The sequence below is a fragment of the Sorex fumeus genome, unplaced genomic scaffold, assembly GCF_029834395.1.
Source record: "Sorex fumeus unplaced genomic scaffold, SorFum_2.1 ptg000037l, whole genome shotgun sequence".
Taxonomy (NCBI): Eukaryota; Metazoa; Chordata; class Mammalia; order Eulipotyphla; family Soricidae; genus Sorex; species Sorex fumeus.
The window spans coordinates 50,734,012-50,759,775 of record NW_026606094.1 but is presented as its reverse complement, the minus strand read 5'-3'; the positions used below and the strand labels follow the sequence as shown (position 1 = coordinate 50,759,775).

The 25,764-nt window shown below is 36.5% G+C and overlaps 1 protein-coding gene across 1 annotated transcript in view; it reads right to left on the bottom strand.

Annotated features, from left to right (window-relative positions):
- Positions 1-7,773: 7,773 nt before the first annotated feature.
- The window catches only part of NXPH1 (neurexophilin 1), a 346,233-nt gene continuing 328,242 nt past the window's right edge, over positions 7,774-25,764 (bottom strand). Inside the window, exon 3 of the mRNA XM_056118027.1 lies at positions 7,774-9,160. Coding sequence (XP_055974002.1) covers positions 8,399-9,160 — 762 coding nt within the window. The 3' untranslated portion in view covers positions 7,774-8,398. The remainder of the gene's footprint in view (positions 9,161-25,764) is intronic.

Below are 25,764 nucleotides of genomic sequence, written 5' to 3'. Positions count from 1 at the left end.
AAAGAAAATTTTTGTTCAAACCTCTAGATATGCTAAATTTTCATAAATAAATTTGTTAAAGTATCAGCAACTTGATGTGAAAAGTTGTAGTTGTCTAAGTAAATGAAAATTCACATAATATAAAAAGTAAAAAAAAATGTGGTATAGGGGAATGGGAGCCTGTAAAACACCTGATTTAGGATTATCTGACAAATATCTGGATGGAAAAAGAAAATGAGAAGCAAAGTCTGTGAACTAAAGAAAAGAACAACATTTATAACATTAATCAATTCTTGATTTCCTTATTATAAGATTTATAATATAATACTCTAGATTATAACATACAGAGTAAAATATTATAAATATTTAAAGCTTGAACACCAGTATTACTTTAGTAAGACTCAATTTTCCCTAAATTTTGGGCAATATGCAAAGGTGAACACAGGTTCAATAACAATAGAGAGAACTCATAAATTATTTATAATGAAGGAATCTGAACATGATTCTAGTTAAATCAGTTGAGTGTAACTTGCCTTCATACTATGGTTTCTTTTAAAGAACATTAATTTTCAACATGAGTAAGAGAAAAATTGGAACAAGTATCATCATGATCAGGAGGTCAGGATACAGCAGGCTAACATGTTCTGGGTGTGATGTGTGTGTGTGAGTGTGTGTCTGTGTGTCTGTATTTATGTGTGTCTGTGTGTCTATGTAGAGCTGGCTCTTTGAAATCTGATTAAAAAAGAAAATTATTACAAACTTTTTGCTGTTTTTTATTAAAGACAGGCAAAGAAAAATTTTAAGCCCACAAGACAACTTATATTATCCTAGATTTTTGTTTTTCTAGTGGGAAAACAATTCAAAACCCTAATCAAAAAGTAAATAGACACATTACAAAATAATAAAGAAAGAGGAATTAACTGAAAAGCATATTAAAATTACACAACTAATTTTTAAGGAAGAACTGAAGTATAGTTATAAAAGTTTCCTAAACAAACAGTAGGATTTTCCTGAAATGAAATTCTTATGTAAGCATTGAGAAATCCAAAATTACATTACAGCGCAATTTATTCTTGAGTTAGAATTTTCATATTCATCAAATTCAAAGACACATCTGGCTACAAAATGAAAATGACTTCATGAAAAGTGGCTTGGGAAACATCACAGGCTGCCACAATAGAGATTGGTGGAGGCCAAAGGTGGAGGCCCAAGAAATCAAGTGTCCCAGTCCTAGTACAAGACGGACAGACACTAATGCTTCTTATCAGCTACACACAGCTGGGTCGGTCTGCCTGTATTGAATGTTCTATGAATAGACAAATATCCAAATGGCTCTTGGAAGAAAACAATTTCCCTACCTCTGACAAGGCCGTCACTGCAGTGATGGTCTCTGACTTGAAGCAAGGTCCAGGACTGAATTTGCATAGGCCTCTGAGAGTTACTAAACAAAACTGAGAAACATCAAACAAATGAAAAAGAAAAACAAAGATTTAAGCCGAGATCTGGAGACAAAACAATTGCAAAGAAAACGTGAGGATTTAAAAAATGGTGGTATGCATACACCTGGAACACTACTCAGCTATAAGGAAAAAAATGAAGGCATGCTATCTGCTTCTGTGAGGACAGAACTAGAGGAAATCAGACAGAGGAAAGGGATGGATAGAGAACGATTTCTTACAAAGAGGGTATAAAGCAGCACAGCAATGGAGCAACAAGTGGCCCCATGCAACAGAACTGAAGAGTTGTCTATATAACTGAGTTTACCTGCAGGAGAGAGGGGGATGAAATGGGTCCTTGGGGAAAGTATCCAAGCTCTTTAAAAGATCTGGGAGCCAAAGCTCATCTCTGATTAGAGTTTGACTGTCATTAATTGTATTATAAATCACTGCACCTCAATGAAAATGAGGACAAAAAAGAAGCAATTAATTATACAAGTCATTCATTTTACTTCCATTTAACGTCATTATGGTCATGTTAAGTGCGCTAGCTTGTGTATACTTCTCCAATACCCTTAAAGATTAAATAAATTGGAGTAATATAAAAGAATAAAAATTTAAAACGTCAAACTCAAACCAAAGTAATGGGCATTGACTTCCAGATCTTTTAAAGAGCTTGGATACTTTCTGAAAGTCACCTCATGTCCCCAGGCAGCAGATTCTCTTTTGCAACAGGGAACTCCTAAGAATATTTACCTCATCAGCTGAGATGGTTAAATGAGAAACAAATAGAAACCACCACATAACACATCAAAGAACTCATTCATAAGCATTCAACAAATAATAGCCCCTCTCAACAACTTGCACTCCATTCTTTTATATGTGAAGGGAGCTGTGTGGGAGAAGAGCACACATTTCTCTCTCTTGAAATGCCATTGAGAAAATTCTGGTTCCCAAGTCTTGGAAGAAGATCTCAAATTTAATCCCTTTTTCCAAGACCAAACTGAATCTAAATTTACACATGGAACAAGGACACCAACAGAATGAAACATTAATAGATTCACTTATTCATGTGGAGCTACCACTTGGGGATATATAACAAACAGATTGGAAGAGGTAGAAAAATCTTAGACACACTTTAGGTTAAACTCATTACAGGCATAATGATCACAATAGGGAGGAAGGTCAAAATTCTGAGCTTTTACCTAACAAGGGTTTGCATTCCACATAGACCATCCAACTGAGTTAGGATTTTAAAGTAATAGAGTCTCCAAAATCAAGAGACTCAGGATACAAGGAGTTCCCTGCAATTATCTAAGGTGATCTCAGGAAAAAAATACATTTCCTGAGTATCACCTTCAGGGTAGTGGGTAGTGCTCAGATACAGCCATACAGTGTACCCCAGGCCAGGCTTTGGAAAAAAAGAAAGACTATCCAGAATTTTTGGCCTGAGAGGCAATCTTCTGAGTTGAAACACATCTAGAGGGCTTCAGAGGCATTTTCCATGAAGAAAGCCTATGGGCACAAAAATTGTGCTGTCTCTCTCTGCCTGAAAGTGGTAAACTTTAGAATGATTCTTCCAGGCTGGTTGGGCACTCTGGATTTTTGGTTTCCTTCAGGGAACACCTCTTTATCAATAACCTTGCTCTGGTGGTCAGCAGACATATTATACGCAGGTACCACCGGATTGTAACTAACTGAGAAAGCTTTCTTAAATAACTACTACTCATAGGACATACCCAGGAGGCCACAGAAGACCCCTGAGATTCTATCTTTCAGTAAATGAATGCCTATCAGTTTATCATATTGCTACAATCTGAACAACAGAGATCTAATTAAATCCATATCCCAGGCTGACTGGAAACCTTTCACAGAGAACTCTAGACCCTCTTCCTCCATGCTCTAGATTGACTCAGAGGAGAGCCTGGCCTCCTGATTCTTATGGATTAGGGCCCTGGTTTTGATGATCAGAGGTGTTTCTTGATGACAGGGTCTAGTAGCTAGAGGGCATTGTACTTCTAGCTCCTTTAACATTTGTGGCAATGTGAATGGAACTTCATAAGTGAAGCAAGTCAGCTGAGAAAGACAAATATCTTATGATCTCACTTGTATGTGTAAAGAGAGTAAAATGACAACCAAGTTCGTATAGAGATTCCAGAGGGCAGGTTGGTTAGTTTGACCAGAGAGTTTCATGGGGTGAAGGGTAAATGGGTGAGGGAGTCAAAAGCTATAATTTCCATTTATAAAATAAATAAGTCATATGGCGATAATGTGCTGCATGGCTATTGTAGTCAACAATATTGTGTTGCATATTCAAAAACCCCAAAGATCTATATGGACATTGATGTTAACTTCATTAGGTAATCACTTTGCAATATTTATAAATATTGAATTATTTTACTATGTATCTAAGCCTAATATACTACTTACTATATGTCAATGATACCTGTTTTTAAAAGTCCATAAAATATTTTCACCTCTTTAGAAGATTTCTCTTGACCACACTTTCTCAAACAACATTCATACAATGGAAAGGTGGAATTTTCATAATAAAGCTAGATTTTAGAAAAAATAACTTCTAGTAGTTAGAGGAACAGTGGTAGAGATCTTATTTTCATAAGTCCTTTTTGGTAGTAGTGGAATCTTCATAACTTCCCAACTTTATGTCCTTAAATAGTCAAAATCTCAATGAACAAGTTTATTCCTATGTTAATGTTAAAAAATGGTCATCGGAGAGCAGTAACATTCTAGCTGTCACTTTGGAGCTCTGCCATGGAATTAGGAAATAGAAGCTCAGCACCTGCCAGTTATAGATAATGAGAATACAGCTTCCGATGTTTTACTAAGTCACAGTTTATAACTGGGCAACTCTAAGTAAATTTCCAAAGGCAATAGCTATTACATTGCCAAGGGAACCTATTGTATCCATCACTTTTTAGAGTCACCCTTCACTTCATCATTTATCCAAAGGCATATTCCTGAAATTGTGAAGTATAAATACTGAAGTTTTCAGGACAAACTTGAAACATTTGGCACTAGTAGTTCACTTTCTAATTTTAGGTTAATTATAGACATTATTCATAAACATGCTCTATCATGGAAATTATGACTATTTTCATCCTGTTTAAATTAATAAATATAAATTTGTTAGCTAAATATATATCTTTTATATTAAATATAAAACCCAATAATATATCACACCTTTAACAATCTTTAAAATGCTTTAAATCATTGTCTTTTTTTGCGTTCCCAACTCCCAAAATAATTCTTTGATATGCATGGAACTCCTGAGAAAAGCTTGACTTAGCAATCAGGTTTTCAAAATTCAATTTTGGTTATTAAGGTACTCAACTTTAGTCACCTACAAACTAAGTAAATAGTAATCATTTGAATGCAAATTAATATTTTTAAAGGTTTAGTTTTTGAATAAGTCTGCTGGTCTTTAGTTAAATAAAAATATAAAGGTAAGTATAAAATAAATTGATCCTTGAATAAAAAGACTTTTAAAGTCTAAAACTGGTACATCAATCAAGTCTTTCAAGGATTTATACACAGTCATTTGAATTCAGACTGAAACTTGGCATTCAAAGTTGATGGTAGAGATGCAAATTACTTCCCAAAGAGCTGTTTATATTGGTTAAGCGCTTCTTACATGTAAAGCAGTTCAGAAAAGGGAAAAGACAAACACTTTCTCAGGCTTCTCATGATTTTTTAATCTATTCTGTGCAAAAATATGGCTTACACTTTATTGCTGAAATATAGGAACCTAAAGGTTCCCACTCCACAACCTTATATTTAACAAGTATCTCAATTACTTGCAAAATAATCACTTCCAGAACATTGTATTGTTATTAACAGTCACACAACTTCCACTCATGTAGAGAAATTTTCATAGGAAATATGGATCAAAGGTTCCCAATTGAATCAATACCATGACAACTCATTGATTCTATCTTAAAAAAATAAACCAATAACTTGTATTATCTTTCTTCGGAGGCAAAAAGCTGAAATAATAATTTCTCCATAATAGTTTCATTCTTACTAAAAATGTTATTTAAAAAACAATAGGTCATTTTAAACCAATGTTTATTTCAGATACTATTTCCTCATTGATGTGTTTTCCCTATATTTAAGCAAAGGTATGAAATAACACTTTAAGATTTAAGTTTTAAATAAGATTATATCAATCATGCACCTTAAAATTTATATTCTCAGATGAAAAATTATTTTTTGGAATAATTAAAACTTAATTAAGTAATTTGAAGAAGTAACAAGTTGACCTAATAAAGTTTTAAATCTGATCTTTTGAAATTTCATATTCTTCATCTCACTCACTCATTTCTTTGTCTAAAATAGAATATATATTAGATATGAAAACAATTTTTGAATTAAAGTTTAAAATTATCATGTTATTCTAAAGTTATTATGTTACATGGAGGAATAGATGATACAGAAACTTGAAATAATCTGTGCAGAAAAATATTGAAATCAAATTTTAAAATTTGAATTCCTTAGTGGATACCTGGTGTATTCTAAATAATTCAGCCCATATCATGGGAGTTAGCTATGTCTGAATATGTGTAAAGGGAGAAAATCAACATTTCAAGAAAATATTACCAAGGAAAAACAGGTATAGATAGAAACTCATTTTGATCTTAAATTATGGAATACAAAACCACAAATTAGGCCACATAATGAAAGTCAACATCCACTAATCAAATTCAAAAATTTGAAGAACACAGTACCTTTTTAGTAGTTCCTTTGATAAATGAACCCTAGGATAAAAAAAATATCTGTAGCAAGTGTGTCCGATTGCTGTAACTCACAAAATTTTATTGCTTGATGTACCATAGAAAAGCTAATTTAACATTATATTCTAAATTCTATGACAAATAAATTGATATGTTTATATAGATGGTTGTCTAGAGAAATTTAAGGATTTTGAGAGATGGATACTTGACAGGATGACATGTCTTTAACATTCAGCAAAAGACTCTCTTTAGTGAACCAAGTTACTGAGTTCTCATTCTAGCAGTCTGTGATTTTTTTCCCTGTAGTACTTCTATTCTTATTCCCTATATGAAAATATAATTATTCCTATGCAGCATGAGGGGAAGGTGAGAAAGTGAGATGTGGTTAGTAAGTATAGCTAAGTTTTGATACACTTCATATTTCCATCCCCAATCTCTGACCTTAACAAAGGTTACATATTTCTTCTTGTGTTTGTGTACAGCAATTATTTTAAAAAAAAATTTTAATGCCCACAAGCTATGCTATGTAGATAAGACAATTCCAAGGGATACAGGTAGATCAAATGTTGATGCTTTCTATCACAGTCATAATTTTCTCATTTGAGTTAAGTCATCTCATTTGAGATAAGTCATCACATTTGAATCAGGAAAAGCCAGACACAATCTTCAGATATCTAACTTATTTTAAGAAGAAAATCACTGTCTTCTCCTAGATTCATCTAGTAAATAAACATTCATATAGGAAACAAAATGTAATAGAATATAATTCATTTTATCACTTATATTCTATGTTCATTCATATTTTTGTATTCTTTAATAACTAGCATGGCAGTAAACCAAAAATGTGTGCAAATGCTGTATGCCAAAACTACTTTTCAGGCTTGAGACTGAAACTCTAAATTGTTTTGACTAGGAAACTAATAGAAATTTAGATAGTTCTGTACAAATTTAGAGACATGAGATGCAAAGCCATAACTTTTTCAGCACATTCTTCTTGTCAGAACCATTTAAATCATTGTCTTACACAAATACATATTGAAACTCAACTTTAAGCTTTTTATTTTTATGTACATTTCATTTTGTCCAGAAATAAAATATCTAAGTACAGACAGATTGTAATGTTGTATATGTTGTATTTCAACAATACTTGAGCTGAATAAATGCTTTGTACATTAAGTTTGCCTTTTTAATGGAGTTCACAGCTACAGTGATAAATGGATTCCTCATATCCATTGTTTTTATAACCAATAACAAGCAGAGAGACAAGTACAAGTTAATATTAATAAGCAGTTCAAATAACACTTGGTTAAACTATGTACAATACAAACCATTCATACAAATGAAGACTAGGATATTGAATTTGTTACAATATGTGTAGTAAAGATAAGACAGACACTTTAACTTACATGGTGTCTGTCAGTTAATTCCCTTCTTATATAATGATCAGAACCCATTTTAAGTGGCCTTTACTTGTCTCAATTTTGCAAAAGTCCAATAATTGGTGATAAAAGTTGTAATCCAGTGTCTTCCCACATGTAAATTCCAAATGTTTGCTCATCTTTACAGGAGCAGGCTCCTTCCATGGGGGGCGGGGGGAGGGGAGAGCCATCTCTTATCACCTTGAATGTGCCTACTGTATGCTGGGAAAAAATTACTACACTTTGTTGTGTTTATAAAATAAAGAATACTGAGCTCTAGAGACACATTTTTTCCATTTTAACAAGCATATACTCCTACAGTATTATTTACCAGTACAGCTACTCCAAGCAATAGGAATGCATGAGTGAAGATTATCGATTACCAAGTACTCAAGACTTCAAAAGAGATTTCTTAACAGCAAGTGTTAGAAACCATTCTCTGACTAGTTAATCCTTTTTGCTTGATGATAGTTTATCCTGGACTATTATGAGTCAGACAATGAAAGCCCTCTCAATAGGAATCATGACAGGTGCAAGCTGAAATGCATGTGAGTGTGTGTATATATCTATGTGTGAGAGCATGTCATCAAGTGTGGCTTTAAAATCTGTGGTGATTTGCAACTACATTGAGAGATGAAGCTGACTGGGCAGAAATTACATCAGATTGTTTTCCACTAGCATATTTGCAGCTGGTTGACAAGAGCAGCAGTGTAGACACATTCCAGGCAACAGATGTGACCTTCTTCTTTGAGGTAACAGCCCTGTCATATGACCTTTAATTCTCCAGGCTTCAGTCTCATCCCCAAGTTCATCCTCACCCAGAAGGGAAGTAAGGGGTGTCACTGTGGTAGTTGTAGTCAGGACACACTTTCTGTACTAGTTTATAATCTGTACTATAAAAGGAAATGTAAATACAGATCACTTTAAAGGGCTTGGAACAGAGCCAGGACACATGACTTTGTGTCTGCTCCTGGTAACAGGTTTTTGAAGGGTCATAGTTGCAGAGTGTGTTCTTGGTAGCCTTGTCAACTTTTTCATACTCAATGCGACAGTTAAAGGACTTGGAATCTTTGGCATCAATCACAGTTTGTTGTGCCAAGTCGAATTCCACTATCTTCGTAGGGGGCACCAAGCTGACAGATACATTCCCTTGACCGGTGGAATTATGCCTGAAATAAACACTAAATGTTCCATTGCCGTGATCTACAATTTTCCCCGTTATCAAGAGGTTGAGCTTCACTGTTTTGATATTGGAATGAAAATCACCCCATCCAAACATTTTCTTAAACTTGCCCGTCTTAACAATGGGCCTTCGCTTGGCCCTGGGCCGAGGTTCTTGAAGGTCTGTGGAGTTCCTCAGCCAGTCCCAGAGGTCTTGCTCAGAATAAGGTTCTGGGGTATCATAGCGCAGGTCTAAATCTGTATCATTTTCTTTGCCACGAAAAGTCTGTGACAGGAGTCGGCTGATAGACAAGTCTTTACTGCTTTCTGTCCATATGTGCTTTAGTGTGGATTTGCTGCTTCCTGATTTTAGAAGTTCTGATTTTCCACCATTTGTTAAATTGGCAGATGAAACCTGAAAATTAAACACAAAAACAGTTTTTACATTTCTGTATCTGAGAATAAAAACCACATAGATTCAAGTCATTTCTGAGGCACGTAATTTAATGAGGACACTTAAATTATTGTAAGCACCTCCAATATTGTTTAAGATTGCTCATAAAGAGAAAATATTTGGGGCTGGAGCAATAGTACAGTGGGTAGGGCATTTGCCTTGCACACGGCCAACCCAGATTTGATTTCCAGCATCCCGTATGCCCCCCCCCCTAGTACCACCAGGAGTAATTTTTGAGTGTGTGAGCCAGGAGTAACCTCTGTGCATTGCTGGGTGTGACCTGGAAAGCAAAAAAAAAAAAGGAAGGAAGGAAGGAAAGAAAGAAAGAAAGAAAGAAAGAAAGAAAGAAAGAAAGAAAGAAAGAAAGAAAGAAAGTATTTTCGAATAAAGGACTATAGTCAGTTCCCTACAGAACCAATTCTGGCTCATAATTCAGAACCAAGCATGACCCTTGGCCTGATGTGACCACTCAGCACCCTTATCAGCCCACTGCTCTTCTGGACTTGCTTCAAAATGAGTGGTCGGTCCCAAAGATGTTTTTGTTTTATTTTGGTTTTCCTTTTGTTTTGTTTTAAATCATGGTCCCATTAAAATTAGATCTGCATGTTAAGTATCCTCTAGAAACTTAGTTTTTGAAGGCCTCTTGCTAGAATAAAATCTTGGCCTGAGATTAGACTTTCACTAAGCCATTTTTGCTAGAAGTCAAAGCCTATTCAATTCTTACACCTAAACCCCACTTAAACATATTCATCGTAGCAAGATATTATTCCAAAATGTATCACACTCAGGTCATATCTGACTATTCATAGAAAAATAGTTGCCTTTGCCTTATCCCAATTTATTTTTGACAATAACTAAATGTTAATTCTTAAATGGGTAAAATTGAGGGGAAATATTTTGTAGAAAAAGAAAGACGTGGATATATATGACTTGTTTTTAAAGAAAGTCATGTAATTTAACACTTATCTTTAACATGATTAAAAGCAGTTTTTTATGGGATCAGTTTTAATGTCAAAAGTATTATTTTTGGTTTTCCATAGCTAACATTATATGATTGTGAATATAAATAACCAATGTTCTACTAATTCACGGAAGAAGGTATATTTCAAAATATAATATTTTTCTGTAATGGAAATACAAAATTATAACATTAATTGATAAACATAGTGTTGATATTTTTATTTTGGAGTTGATTTCTGTCTACTTGTTTAGGTACTTCTTGCTTCATTTAAATAAAACCAATTGATCAAATACCAAATCTGTACTTCCTTGACTATATAATCCTTGTCTTTATCAGAGTTTCTATATTCATTCTTTAGTATAAAAGACATAAATCAATATTTTATTCTATGATTTGTACCTGAAATTAAATTGCTACCTTCCAGTCGAATGGTAAGAATAATAGATACAAGTATGCACTTGCTATTGGCTTATTACTTGTGTCTCAACATCAACAGTTGATCAAAGAGAGGAGATGTAATGAGATGCATTCACAGTGCACTGGATAATGAAGCAATAATGAAATTGTTCCAAAGAAGAAAGCAAAGAGGGATTGAAGGTGCAATTAACCAGTGGCATACAGGAAATAAAGAAAAAAAGTGGAAATGGGGGCTATGCTTTCAAGAAAGAAAAACCAAAATATCCAAAAGGAAACTAAGACTTAAAAAGGCAGATAAAGCTCAGTAGTATATGGAGAATAGAAATTTAATACTAAATTATACCATACCAGTAGTAGTGATTGAGTATAAACACTGGAGCCAGAATAGTCTGAAAATATTCCAGGCTATAATATTTTACAGTTGTATAATGTAGACAAGTTGCCTAAATTATTTACACCTCTCTAGCCTCTTCTAGAGAATAAGTGCCCATCTTTCCTACATGCTGTAGTGAGAATTTAATAACAGACTCTTGAAGTTTAAGAATAAAGGGCAACAGTATCTATGGTGAGCCCAAGAATTAGTATTACTAGCTATTATCATGCTTAAATACCATCTCTCAAATCCCACTGGTTAATATTTCATATTATGAGTAGCTTATAATATGAGGGAGGGACATCTTGAAAGAAAATCTTCCTTTTGCATAACCTAAAGCAAATGATATTTTGAAGAGCATATATTTGTAAATGTGTTACATTGGTAAACCAAAATATATGGGAGAGGGATTGTCTAACCAGTAAAACTACAATTAACTCCACATTCATTTAAAAAGAAGAAGCAAAAATAAACAAATGGGACTATGTAAAATTACAAAGTGCCTACACTGTGTAAGGAGCAATAGCTACAATAAGAAGAGAACTTACTGACCTAAAGAAAATAGTTGCTCACCACACACCTAACAGAGAGAAAGTCATCAAAATTTATAAAGACCATTAAACTTAGCAACAATAATTAAAATACCCAATCCAAAAATAGTAAGATGAGCACAACAGACATCTCCTCAAATGAGACATACAGGTAGCTAACAAGTATACTTTTAAAATGAACTTCACCAATTATAATGAGAGAAAAGAATACCAAAATCATGAGATATCACTTAATACCATGAGACAAACACATATTAAAAATACTGGAAATAAGTATTGCTGGTGGGGGAGTGAAGAAAGAGGAACTCACATATACTATTGGTGGGCATGGCTGCTGGTTCATCCTCTATAGAAAACAGTATGGAGAGTTCTCAAAAGGGAGTAAATAATGTGTTTCTATTGAACCTAACTTTCTACTGCTTGCCATTTACTCCAAGAATTCAAAAACTTTAAATCAAAAGAATATTTGTACTGCTATGCTCAGTAGCCAAAATCTATAAACAGTCCTAGTACCCTAGATACCCTAGAATAGATAAGTAGACAAAGAAACTGTGAAATATATAGATGAAATAGATATATAGACACCCCTCAGTTACAAAAAATAATTTTACAGATAAAATCCTGCAGTTCTGGGTAGAACTAGAAAATATTATTCTGACCAGAGTCAGAGAGAGAAGAATGACTATAATATGGGCTCTCTCACATTTATAATAGAAAGCAACATAGTAAGGGAATAACAAATGGCCAATGGCTAGAGTAAAGTGATCTTCTGACAGGGTGGAGTGAGAAAGCGGGGAGAACATAGAGATAGGGTAGCGGGGTGCTGAGACTCTGGTTGCAAGTGTGATGCTGGGATATTGTACGTCTGAAACATTAAAATATTCTAAGTACTGTTATACCTAAACAAAAATTAAAACGAAACCAAATTTTTTAGCTAACGAAGGATGAAAATCAATTTTGTTATTAAACTGATCCCCAAATGCAATAAATTAATTTTCTTATGATGCCACAATCTGAAAAACCTTGTATTTCTGACAGTCAAATAAGCTGTTATTTGTTTGGGAGAAGAATCAAGGCAGGTTTCAACTATAACTGTCATCAATATTGTCTAAAATATTTCTAATATCTCTTTTTTTTCTTTTCACTTAGATAAGGAGAACTGAGCAACATGTAAGAACATCAATCATGAAAATCAAGGAAAGACCTTTAGAAAATTCCCGAAACCAGTATCTCGCCCACACGGCAGAGCCTGGCAAGCTCCTCGTGACGTATTCGATATGCCAAACACAGTAACAACAAAGTCTCCAATGGAGACGTTAATGGGCCCGCTTGAGCAAATCGATGAACAACGGGAGGGTCTTTACCTTTACCTTTCATAAACAGCTCTGATTTATTATAATTTGTTAATTAAATAACTATAACTGTATATTGTAACTACTTATATTAAATGAAATTGTAGGAATATACAGATGAAAGAGGCATAATCCTTGTCTCCAAAGAATTTCATGATATAATAGGAGACTCAATTAAGTAAATAATCTCAGGAGCAGCTTTGTACACAACATTGTAGAGGCCATAAAGTGAAAAAGGTGGAAAAGTTATAAAATAATAGATAATCCTTACATATGGGAGTTGAAATAGATTTAATAGCTCAAGAGATAGGAAATAGCCAGAGGATATACTCTTAAGAATAAGGAATCTTTGACAATTGGAGCGATAGTACAGTGGGTAGGGCGTTTGTCTTGTACCCATCAGACTGGGTTCAAGCCTCAACATCCCATACGGTCTCTTAACCATCACAAGGAGTAATTCCTGAGTGCAGAGCCAGGTAACCCTTGAGCATTACTGGGTGTGGCCCAAAAAGAAAAAAAAAGAATAAGGAATATTTTGTGCAAGAATTCTGAAAGATTGAGAAGGAACATGTCAAATGTGAGAATGCAAAATTGTTTCTTATTGCAGAATCTTAGGGAACATTAATATGGAGGGAAAACAGAAGAAATTGTAAGTACTTAATTGCAAGTACTTAAAGTTTTAGGGGGTATAATTGTAAAGATCCAGCAAAGGAATCTAAACTTAATCATACAGGCAATAGAGAAATCAATATAACTTGTTCTGTTTTATTTTCATTCTATATCCTATATCTAGAAGAATAAGAGATTAGACATTGAAGAGTGGATTAGTAGAGGAAGGCTATGAAGGAAGAAATATTGATTGAATTCTTGACTGCAATTCTTCATTTGAGAAAGTCAGTTTGAGTGAAGATGAAAATGAGAAATAAAGAAAGAAGAAAAAGTTGCAAGAGATCGTTTGAAATACATGTTGGTAAAGTTAACTCAATGTGATAATTTATTGGGTAATAAGGAACATCAAAACCACAGTAATTCTTGGGTGTTAGTCTCCTATTTTGTTACTTTATTTTCCCCTGATGAATGCGATCTTTCTATGTCTATCCCTCTCTTTCTGGCTCATTTCGCTTAACATGATTTCCATGTAGTACCACTTGTATGCAAATTTCATGACTTCATCTTTTCTAACCGCTACATAGTACTCCAGATTAGTACCAGGAATTTTGCTCCATGGCTTGGAGGTCAGCCACACATGCTAGGGGAAAAGGCAGCTCAGATAGAGAAGGGAGCACCAAATAAAGGGTGTTGGGAGGATCCTCCCAGGATGGGAGAAGCATGTTGAAAGTAGATTATAGACAAACATGATTGCCACTCAATGCCTCTTTTGCAAACCACAACACCCAAGAGGAAGAGAGAACAGAGGGGAATGCCCTGCCACAGAGTCAGGGTGGGATGGGGGGGATGGAGGGTGGGAGGGATACTGGGATCCATGGTGGTGGGAAATGAGCACAGGTGGAGGGACAGGGATTTGATCATTGTATAATTTAAACCCAAGCACAAAATTTGTAAGTCTACAACTGTACCTCATGCTGTCTCACTAATACAAAAAAAACAAAGTAATTAGTGAGTGTTTTTACATCTGTCAATATAGAAGCAATGTTATAAGCAAAATAGAATTAAGTATCATAGGGATATTGGTGGGAAGTATCTGAAAGTCATGCTGATAATGAAATACATAAGATAATAATATGGAACTGAAGAGCTAGAAAAAATATAAGTGGTGATATTGATTTTATAGTATGAGGATTAAATTTTGCATTTATAGGATAAAGAAAATGTCTGGAGAACATATTTAGAAATACTTTGACAACAGGCTCACAGAAGCCAAGTAAATAGAAACTAAAGAAAATATGAAAGGAATAAGAAGGAAAAGTCTGGAGACAATATCTAAGAAATATCAATACTTTGAGGACAAGCAGTAAGGTAAACAGAGACTAATGAAAATATGAAAAGGCAAACAATACTTTCAAAATCAGTGAGGGATATGTGCAAAAATGGCAGGCATAGGCAATATTTAAATTATAAGCAAAAAACTAATAGTAAAAATATTCAAAGTGAAGCCCCTTGTCTTTTGAAATTCACCACTAATACATATTAAATCCACTTTCAATAGAGGTGAAGAGATAATGTAACTACCTTAATATATGTATTGCTAGATGCAATCAGAAATCATTGACTTTCTTATTTCATCACATTATTTTACATATTTAGTATTTTCATAAATACATACACAAAATTGAAATAGATGTTAGCCTTACAGTAAAAGCAGCATCACTAAAGAAAACTTTAGGGAAGAGAAGGGCCACGTGGAGGGTGGGACCCACAGCTCCCGGAGAAAAAGAAAAAAACAAGTTCCAAAAAGAGCCGAGATCATCGGGAAGTCCCAGATGGGGTAGGTACCGCATCCCACCTCCCCCAGATGGAACCCCGGTGACCAGAAGCCTCTACAAGCACAGCTCGGGTATGCGGGAACTAGGACTTTTTCTCAAAACCGCGCGGCCGCTTATGCGGCCGCACAACATCTCTCTATATACAAAGTGATCAATGGGAAGTAAACCACCCAACGTTTCTCCCTGAAAATCAGAGTTAAGTTTGGAGCATGGCCACAGCCCCAGAAACACAAGAACTTAATGCAGAACCCAGCAGCTTGGAGCAGAAAAGTGAATGGACTATGCGTTAATCCAGGCCATCATGTCTTCCCGGAGGGGAAAGGGTGTTACCCCATTCGCCCTCTCCACTGGAAAGAAAGATGGCGGCCGCATGGGAGCCTTGTGGACAGCAAGTATGAGCCAGGGGTGTGGGGGCGACTAAAACCTCATGTGAAGGGGGGCATTCTGGTCCGTCCTTCACGCCCTACCGAGGTCACCAGGTGCCCCCCACGAGCGGCTCTCCAGCACGGCCACAGCCCCAGAAGCACAAGGACTTAATGCAGAACCCAGCATCTTTGAGCAGAAAAGTGAATGGACTATGCGTTAATCCAGGCCATCATGTCTGTCCAGAGGGGAAAGGGTGTTGCCCCATTCGCCCTCTCTTCTCTGGAAAGAAAGATGGCGGCCGCAAGTGGAGCCTTGTGGACAGCAGGTATGAGCCGGGGGTGTGGGGGCGACTAAAACCTCATGGGAAGGAGGGGCGTTCCGGTGCGTCCTTCACGCCCTACCGAGGTCACCAGTTGCCCCCCACGAGCGGCTCTCCAGCACGGCCACAGCCCCAGAAGCACAAGGACTTAATGCACAACCCAGCAGCTTGGAGCAGAAAAGTGAAAGGACTATGCCTTAATCCAGGCCATCATGTCTGCCCGGAGGGGAAAGGGTGTTGCTCCCTTCTGCCCTCCTCCCTCTGGAAAGAAAGATGGCGGCCACATGGGAGCCCTGTGGACAGCAGGTACGAGCCGGGGGTGTGGGGGCGACTAAAACCTCATGGGAAGGGGGGCATTCCGGTCCGTCCTTCATGCCCTACCAAGGTCACCATTTGCCCCCCACGAGTGGCTCTCCAGCACAGCCACGGCCCCAGAAGCACAAGGACTTAATGCAGAACCTGGCAGCTTGGAGCAGAAAAGTGAACGGACTATGCGTTAATCCAGGCCATCATGTCTGTCCGGAGGGGAAAGGGTGTTGCCCCATTCGCCCTTTCCTCCCTGGAAAGAAAGATGGCGGCCGCATGGGAGCCTTGTGGACAGCAGGTATGAGCTGGGGGTGTGGGGGTGACTAAAACCTCATGGGAAGCGGGGCGTTTCGGTCCACCCTTCACGCCCTACCGAGGCCACCAGTTGCCCCCCACGAGCGGCTCTCCAGCACGGCCACGCCTCCAGAGCACAGAAACCAATTTCTTAACTATCTGACTTTCAGTAGAAATACTTCCAGGGTCAATAAGTAAAATAGCAGAAATCCAAAACCAACATTTAATTCTTGAACCCAGCTGTAGAAAGCAAATCACTTCACAATGCTTTTTCAGCATGTCTGATTTGGGGGGGGGGGATAAACTCTAAATAATAGTGGTGAATCTTTTAATGAAACAATGAATCTAATCAAAGCAGATAGAGTGTTAACTAGAATTCATCTGCCTCACAGGAACTGGGAGGGGTGGGGGGTGGGGTCTTATTGGGGTTTTTCATGGTAAAAAATAAGTATTGGTAAAGGGAAATGTGTTTGATATTTGCATGACTGAGACCTAAACCTGAAAGCTTTGTAACCTTTCCCACAGTGATTCAATAAATAAATAAATTTTAAAAAAAAGAAAACTTTATATATAATGCCTTCCCACCATTCATTTTACAAACATTATTGAGTCTCTCTTTTGAAATAACAGAAAGATACTTTCATGTCAATATGTGTGTGATTACAGAAGTTGTGAGTTGCTAACGCATAAATATGAGTGCAAAAGAAAAACGCAATAATTTCTAATTAACACAGCTACCACAAAGTTATGAATATTTTTATCTTAGTTTTCTGCAACTCAACAATTAAAAAAATAAATGTACTTTTAATGTGCCTATAATTTCTATGTCAGGAGTGACTGGTACTATTCCAGAGACACACTGGTAGAATATTATTTCCACAAATTATTTGATCTGACTCACTATTTTAAAATTACTGAGGGTTACAAAGATACAAAACATGATTGGGTGCATATATTTTGTAATCTGTGTTACTTTTGTGAACATTCAAATATAGGTGCAAAGAGAAAGGTAGTATTCCTCAGATTTTGACCAGAAAGAAACATGTCTAGGGTAGAACCTGATTTTGAGGGTAGGATGAAAAACAAATGTTGTATGCTAGGAGTATAAATACAGAAAATTTGGCAGAGTTGGATCTATCTTCTTAATATTTATTAAGAATATATTTTCACATTTTCCTTTAATATATTTTATAATGGACTTATAATAGTGACATCACTGTTATGTATTTAAAGTATTGTTTAATAACACTACTTTTGGAAATTAGACTTCTCAAATTCACTGTCATTTCAGTTAAGCTTCCAGCTTTATGAGATTTTATACAAAAGTTTCCCTTCTTTGTATAAATTGTGCTTTTTTCAATTGAGGTATTTCCAGATGTTTATATGGCTGTTTTTATAAAACAACTGTATGATAACTTCTAGTTGGTTAGAACCTGCACATTTTACTTATAGCTCAATATAAATAATCTCAAGATTACTTTGAAAATCATATATTTACTTCATCAACCACATGAATATATAAGTCAAACAAAAAAATTTCAACAATTGATACTTAAGCTATATTTCTCATCAGTGAATAACTAATAAACAAAATGGCCTTGCTCTATGATTACCACCCCATTTTGACAGTTTTATGATTTTCTGTGTTGAATATATGTTGCAGAATATTAACAGTTAAGAGAACAATATATTCCAGCTTTACACTTAGCATTTTACACATGTCACTGTATTCAAACCACACACAAATTAAGGTTAATATTGTTATCTTCTTCTTACAGATTGGGCATATGGAAACTCAAAAGAGGTTTTCCAAGATTACTGCTGATAAGTAAAGGTGCTACTTCTTATATACTCAGTAGGGCATGTCCTTTATTTTAAAAAATTAGTCATGCAATTAAACATTAAATATGCTTAACGAAACATCTTTTATATATTATTGAATATAAAATATACAATGCTTATAGGATTTATGAACTATAGGGTGAAATCCTGTCTTCATAATCATTTTTTTCCTAATCTTCACCTTCATTCATTTCTAATCTTACTTCTCTCTCCAGAAGTAAAACATATCTAATTTTTGGTACATTTTGTTCCTGAAATGGTTGATGATGCTTAAAGTTTGAGTTACATAGAAACTGTTGACATGGAATGAATAGTTTAGGATCATTGAAATATTTAGCAAATGCACATCTAATCTAGAGCATTACTTTCCAGAGGCGCTCTTAAGCACAGCTCAGGGAAATTTTTTCCTCTAAAAGAAGATCAATGGCCACTATGTCTACAAGGAAAAAAGTATGAAAGTTTTAAAATCACTCTACTTTATCTTTCTCTCCTAGGAAAGAATAGCATATATTTTTATCATAATTTTATTTATTTATATATTGATTCACATTGAGATGCACAGTTATAAAGTTCTTCATGATTTTGTTTTAGTCACATAATGTTCCATCCCTTTTCTAGTGTGCATTTCACAACAACAATGTCCCCAGTTTCCCTTCGGCCTTCCAATCTCCACCCCCCGTCCCCTTTGCTTCTCTCTCTCTCTTTCTCTCTATCTCTCTCCCATGCTCCCCCTTTTCTCTGTCCTCCCGTTATTCATCGATTTGCTCGAGTGGCCCCTGTAACGTCTCCATTTTGAGACTTATTTTTACTGTGGTTGGCATATTGAATACGTCACGGGTAGCTTGCCAGGCTCTGCCGTGCGGGAGAGATACTCTCGGTAGCTTGCCGGGCTCTCCGAGAGGGGCAGAGGAATAGAACCTGGCTCGGCCGGGCTGGCGGCGTGCAAGGCAAATGCCCTACCGCTGTGCTATCGCTCCAGCCCTCCTTTTGTTCATGGATTGCTCATGGTTTGCAATACAGATACTGAAAGACCACCATGTATATCCTTTTCCCTCCTTTCAACATTCAGTTCTTATTCAGCGTGATCATTTCCAACTACTATTCCCATACTAGTCCCTTCACTATCATAATTGCCCTCCGCCCTCCACACACTTGGGGCAAGCTCCCAAGCATTGACCAATCCTCCTGACCTATGTTTTCCTGGCTTTGGATATTAGCCACATACTATTTTTTTTATATCCCACAAATGAATGCAAATGACTGGATAAAGAAACTATGATACATCTATTCAGTGAAATACTATGCATCTGTTAGGAAAAATAAAGTCATGAAATTTGCTTATAAGTGGATGGACATGAGGAGCACCATGTGGTATGAAATGAGTCAGAAAGAGAGGGACAGACATAGGAAGATTAGTATCTATTGTTTGACTTGCAAATTTTCATGCAAATTTTTATTGGTAGTTGAAGTCTGTGCCCTAAGTATCTCCTACTGAATTACAGGCAGCTTCAGCAGTAGATACCACTGTTATGCAGGAGTCACACATCACTTCTCTTTACTATGCCCAGTTTCTTTTGGTGGTGGGGAGGGGGTGAACTGAATGGGCTTTGAGCCATAACCAATTGTATCAGAGCTTACTCTGGGCTCTATGTCAGAGATCATTTCTGTTTCTCAGGGACCAAATATGTTGCTATGGGACTGAACCCAGGTCAGCTATGTGCATAACAAGCACCCTATCCACTATATCTATCTCTCCATCTCTTGTTCCTAGTATTTTAAAATGTGGTATGTAGAATACCAAAGAGTCTGGTGCTAAGGGAAAACGATATTAAAATAGGAATAAAAGGTAAAGGTAAAGGCCCTCCCGTTGATCGTCGATTTGCTCGAGCGGGCCCAGTAACATCTCCATTGGAGACTTTGTTGTTACTGTGTCTGGCATATCGAATACTCTCGGTAGCTTGCCGGGCTCTCCGAGAGGGGCGGAGGAATCGAACTCGGGTCGGCCATATTGGCCGCTTGTAAGGCGATCCCCTACCCGCTGTGCTAAAATAGGAATATCTACTAAAAAAGCAAAAAGATTTCCTCTGGTCTGTGACTTGAAGTTAATCAGATAAATAAAACCCTTATTGTACCTAGAATTCCAAAAGAAGTATGGCAACTTTGTTACCAAGGCAATTAAATGAGTATTTTCACGAAATTAAAGTATGATGTGTATCCAAAAATCTGGTATAGAGGGAAATATGGAGGAAATGGATTCAACAGCAGCTTTGGAATGTGGATTCTGTGAGAGTATCACGGTCATGGTCCTCCCGTTATTCATCTATTTGCTCGAGCGGGCCCAGTAACATCTTCATCTTGAGACTTTGTTGTTACTGTATTTGGCATATCGAATACGTGACAGGTAGCTTGCCAGGCTTTGCCATGCTGGCCAGATACTCTCGGTAGCTTGCTGGGCTTTACAAGAGGAGCAGAGGAATTGAACTCGGGTCGCCCATCTTGGCTGCATGCAAGGCAAACACCCTACCCACTGTGCTATCACTCCAGCCCCTGTGAAAGTATAACGCAGAAAATATGTATGTGATATGATCTGTGAGACCCCATTGACCCTTAATAGACTTTAAACTGGCTTACTCATAGCATTAGTTGTCTGTACTGCTAAGAACACTGTGGACAGACGCTGTCTTAGGAGAGCTGAAAGGACAGGTTAAGACAGAATTTCCTCCCCTGGTCCATCTCTACACTTACTGATTTCCAAACTGAGATAGTTTAATTATCCCTTCAAAAGACCTGGATAACACTCTAACTGCCACTAAGAAGGCAAAGTTGGGGCAGCTAACAGTTTGTGGCGTTTAAGTCAGACAAAATTGTGTTGCTAAAGGTCCCAGAAATCGATGATAAAATTTATGGATAAGGAGCCTTCTCAGTACTTGCTGATTGACACAGTCTCAGAGGTCACCTCTTCCATGAGCTGTGCATATCAGGGCTACTGAAACTTCTAGACATTGTCAAATCTGTTGTGAGCTTTGATTTCTAGATGGAGAGTATGTACAGGAATAATGTATTTATAATTATTTATTTGGAATACAGTCTATGTCAATATTATATATACATCTATTCAGTCATCTGTCTGCTGCTCCTTAGACATTCTAGCTTAAGTTTTTTGCTTCCCCATTGTCTTGAGGACCTTTGTACAGCCTATTTGCCTTTCTAAAACCCCTATAACCATTGCTATTTGCTTAACTAAATTCCTGTTTAATAAAGTTTAAATTAGTCTAGTTGTACTCTAGACTAATTTAAACTTTATTTTCAGAGGAACAGTTGATCTTCTCAAAGCATCCTGTACATGTCTTTCAGAGAGAGAGAGAGAGAGAGAGAGAGAGAGAGAGAGAGAGAGAGAGATTCTCTCTTTTAACTGTTGTCTCCATTCCATGGGAAAGTCATGGAATAGTATGTCCTTGGTCACAGTTTTGTTTGTTTTCAGAAACTCACTGAGCAAAATTACAGTTTCCAGGTAGGTGCTACATAATTAGCTGTTGAATAAATAAATGTGCATCTGAATAGAGTGCATACCCCTATGTAACAGTACCCATTTGCCTCATAAGTAGATAAACAGCTCATTTTCTAGCATAGATAAATGTGTTTATATTGTCAGCCTTTATGAATGCTTTGTGCAATTCTGTAAACATGCATAGTGGTGCAAAAGAACAGGACATAATTTTCTAGGAAAATACAAGTAAGCAACTGCTACTGGTCATTATAGTCAGTCAGAAAAGCTGTATGCCTGAAAATCAACTATGAATGACATTGCAAATCATGGTGCCTTAAAACACTAGTATTTTAAAATTGCTAAATAATTGTATTTTCAATTAAAAGCAATAAGAGAAATAAATGATTAAGTGAATATGACTGTATTGGAAGTGGGAAGATTGACAAGCATAAGAAAAGCTTAATGGCAAAATCTGTGCGGTGTATTATATTACAGATCTCATCTGTCTTGAATTTCCATAAATTTTATCTTAATACATTTAGAAAAGAAAATATGAATGAAATTTTAAATGCAGAAAATCAAACTTTCTTGGGGCGTTTTCTTTAGAATATCCAACTGGACATTTGTTTTGGTGAATAATTGCTATCAAACAGGAAGCTAAGCATTTATTATGCCATTTCTTGCATAAATAGGCATTTGCTTAGAAAATGTACGAGGGTTTTATAAGTGTGAAAAAAACAAGTGGTTTAATAAATGCTTTTTAAAATTCTCAAAATTGAACAGTAAAAGTAACCATTAGCAGTAAAATTAAAATGTATTAGAAACATGAGTCTCAGAGGCATTTTAATGTTATTCTCAAGCTGACAGTTTACAAATAAACACAATATGACTGTGGCACTTCCATTTGTGTCTGTGTCAATAAAAAGCATGACCATTTAGAGTTAAAAATCGCAAGCTGAATGGGATATTATTTTATAACCTCGGAAACTATGCATCACAGAGTTAAACTAACTCATATAAAGTTCCCAAGATGGCTAAGAACAGTGTTAAATCATAGCAAAGATCATTTGGTGTTCAATCGACAATTATGTATTCAAAAGTTTCATTTTTTGAATAACAATTACTTTATGTCTCTCCTAAATTGAAACAAAGATCTGTAAATCAGAGTGCTAACTTCAAAATTAAGAACTGGTTTATCTTTGCGTAAGAGTACTTTAGGTCAGAGCATTAGTACAGCTGCTATGGTGTTTGCATTGCAGGCAGTAGACCTAGATTCAATCCCTAGCACCCCATATAGTTCCCGGAGCCCATCAGGAATAACCCCGAGTGCAGAGTCAAGAGTAAGCCCTGAGTACCGCCAGGTGTGGCCCCAAAACAAAAACAAAAAAGAGTACCTTATTTTTATGAAAAGAAGGGATGCTATTGAAATTTGGCGTTATTTGCCAATTCTAAAACAGCCATTACCTAGCATACCACAACTACAGCTTAGGGTCTATTCACAAGCTTATGTCTATTGCTCATATCTTTTAAGACTTAATCTTGACTGCTCTGAGAAAAATGAAAATCAAAATAAGGTTACCATTGTCATGGCTTTTCTGTTAAGCATCCTGTAACACAGAGATATTATTCTTCAACCTCTGAATGAGCTTTAAGTCTCAACATTGTTATTAGTACCTAGTTTTTGAAGATTTTGTTTAAAAAAGAATTGTAAATCAGATGGTATTTCTCTCCTCTATAAATCCATCAGGAAGGTTTTTTAAGATTTTGTTTTTATATTATCTCAAGGAAGCAATTTCACTCACTACATATCTATCAGTATGTCTTCAAACTCTGGATAACACATCAATTCTCTTACTGTCTAATGGATAAAGGTTCTATCATGCTGGAGCCTATTCCTGTGATGAACCTTCAAAGTCAGTGATTCCCATCAGCAAGGGCTAATACAAAACGAGGAAATAAGATCTATAACATCCTGAATACTACACTGAGATTATTAGTGAGAGTAAAGAAATGTACACAGCTTTAAATAGCACATTCCAAATACATTATTAGCTTATCTTTTCCAAATATTTATTTTATAAGTTGACATGTCAGCAGAAGGTACTAGATTTTTTTTCAAGTGAAGTTAGTTTTAAACCATCAGGAAATGCATTTATAACTGAAACTATCTACTAAATAATCTTGGTGCTTTAGAAAGACTCAAAGAATAATTCACCTTAATCTGAATTTATACAAAATATAACATTTCTATTTGTACCTTTTAATTTAAAATATTTATGTAGTTTCCAATTCTTATTTTATTTCTCTTATTACAAATGATGGGCTGGAGTTATAGCACAGCGGTAGGGCGTTTGCCTTGGACGCAGCCAACATGGCTGACCCGAGTTCAATTTCTCCGCCCCTCTCAGAGCCTGGCAAGCTACCGAGAGTATCTTGCCCGCACGGCAGAGCCTGGCAAGCTACCCGTGACGTATTCAACATGCCAAACACAGTAACAATAAATCTCAAAATGGAGACGCTACTGGGCCCGCTCAAGCAAACTGATGAAATTACAAATGATGTTAGTATAGATTTTTTTCTGAAACATTTTCAGAATAGGCTGAAGATAGCATGCCCATTTTACTTTTTTTTTAAATGCAGGAGTACTGCTATTTATTCAGCCACTGATTAGCTGATAGAATTGGGCATGAACTCCACCCTATTTTACTTTAACAATGCTTTTAGAGCAATTATTTGTGGGGGAGGGAAGGCGTGTAGTGGAATTGGACCATATGCATCAATGCTCAGAGGCTATTCCTTATTCTGTGCTTAAGGAATGACCCCTTACAGTGCTCATCACCAGATGTATTGCCAGATTCGACTCAGGGTTGCTGCCATATAGCTACATGCAAGACAAGTGTCTAACCTCCTGTACTATCTCTCCAGCCCAACTATTAACATAAAATGTATCCTGTTATATAACCATAATATACCTAACAAAATCAGGAAATTAGATAGTGTGAGACTAGAATCATAGAAAACGTGTAAGTGAGAGGGTTCTCTGGACTCTAATAAAAACACATGAAAAAATAGGCAAACCCAGAGAGCTTATTTATCATCTACAGCAGATTCTCTGCAGGGAAACATGAGTGAAACCAAAATATAGCCAAAATGGCTTTCCCAGGGAAAGTGTGATATGGAGAGAGAACTACTGCTGGAGTCATACCTAGGGACAGTTAAGGGGGCAAGTCGACCCCTGTTATAATATTGAGTCCAGTGCCTATGTTTGAACATGTGTGGCCACAGAAACCTGACAAGAAACTTTGTACTTCACCAGCAGCATAAACCGCCAGTCTTTCAAAAGGTTACCAAAATCAAAAGACGAAGATTGAGGGTGGAGAACAGTGTCATCTGCAACCCTCCTCATTCCCATCTGACAGCCACACTGTCAAGTGTTGAACATTTGGAAGTAGATGAGGACTGATCCCAAACGCTGTCCAGGTTATCTTGCACCAGACAGGCAGCTGAGTGTAGGCAAATACAGGCACTCTTGCAGACCATAGATGGGCTGGAAGGTACTGAACTATTGGGCAGAGTGCTGATACTCAGGAACTATCAAAATGGTTCATGTACCATAGTCAGGTGCTCGCACCTGCTAGCACTAGGTGGCAGCACTGGTCTGTTCATTCTTAGGGTCCTACTGACCCTATGACTTACTAACAGTTTTCTGGGGCAGCAAATCCTTAGCAGAAGTCCAGAACAAACCTGTGCCAGGCTCTGAGTGAAATCCGAATATGGGAATCATACACAGCATACAGACTTGTGCAAAACAAGAACTCGCTCTTCACCCTCACATCATGACACTAGACACAAT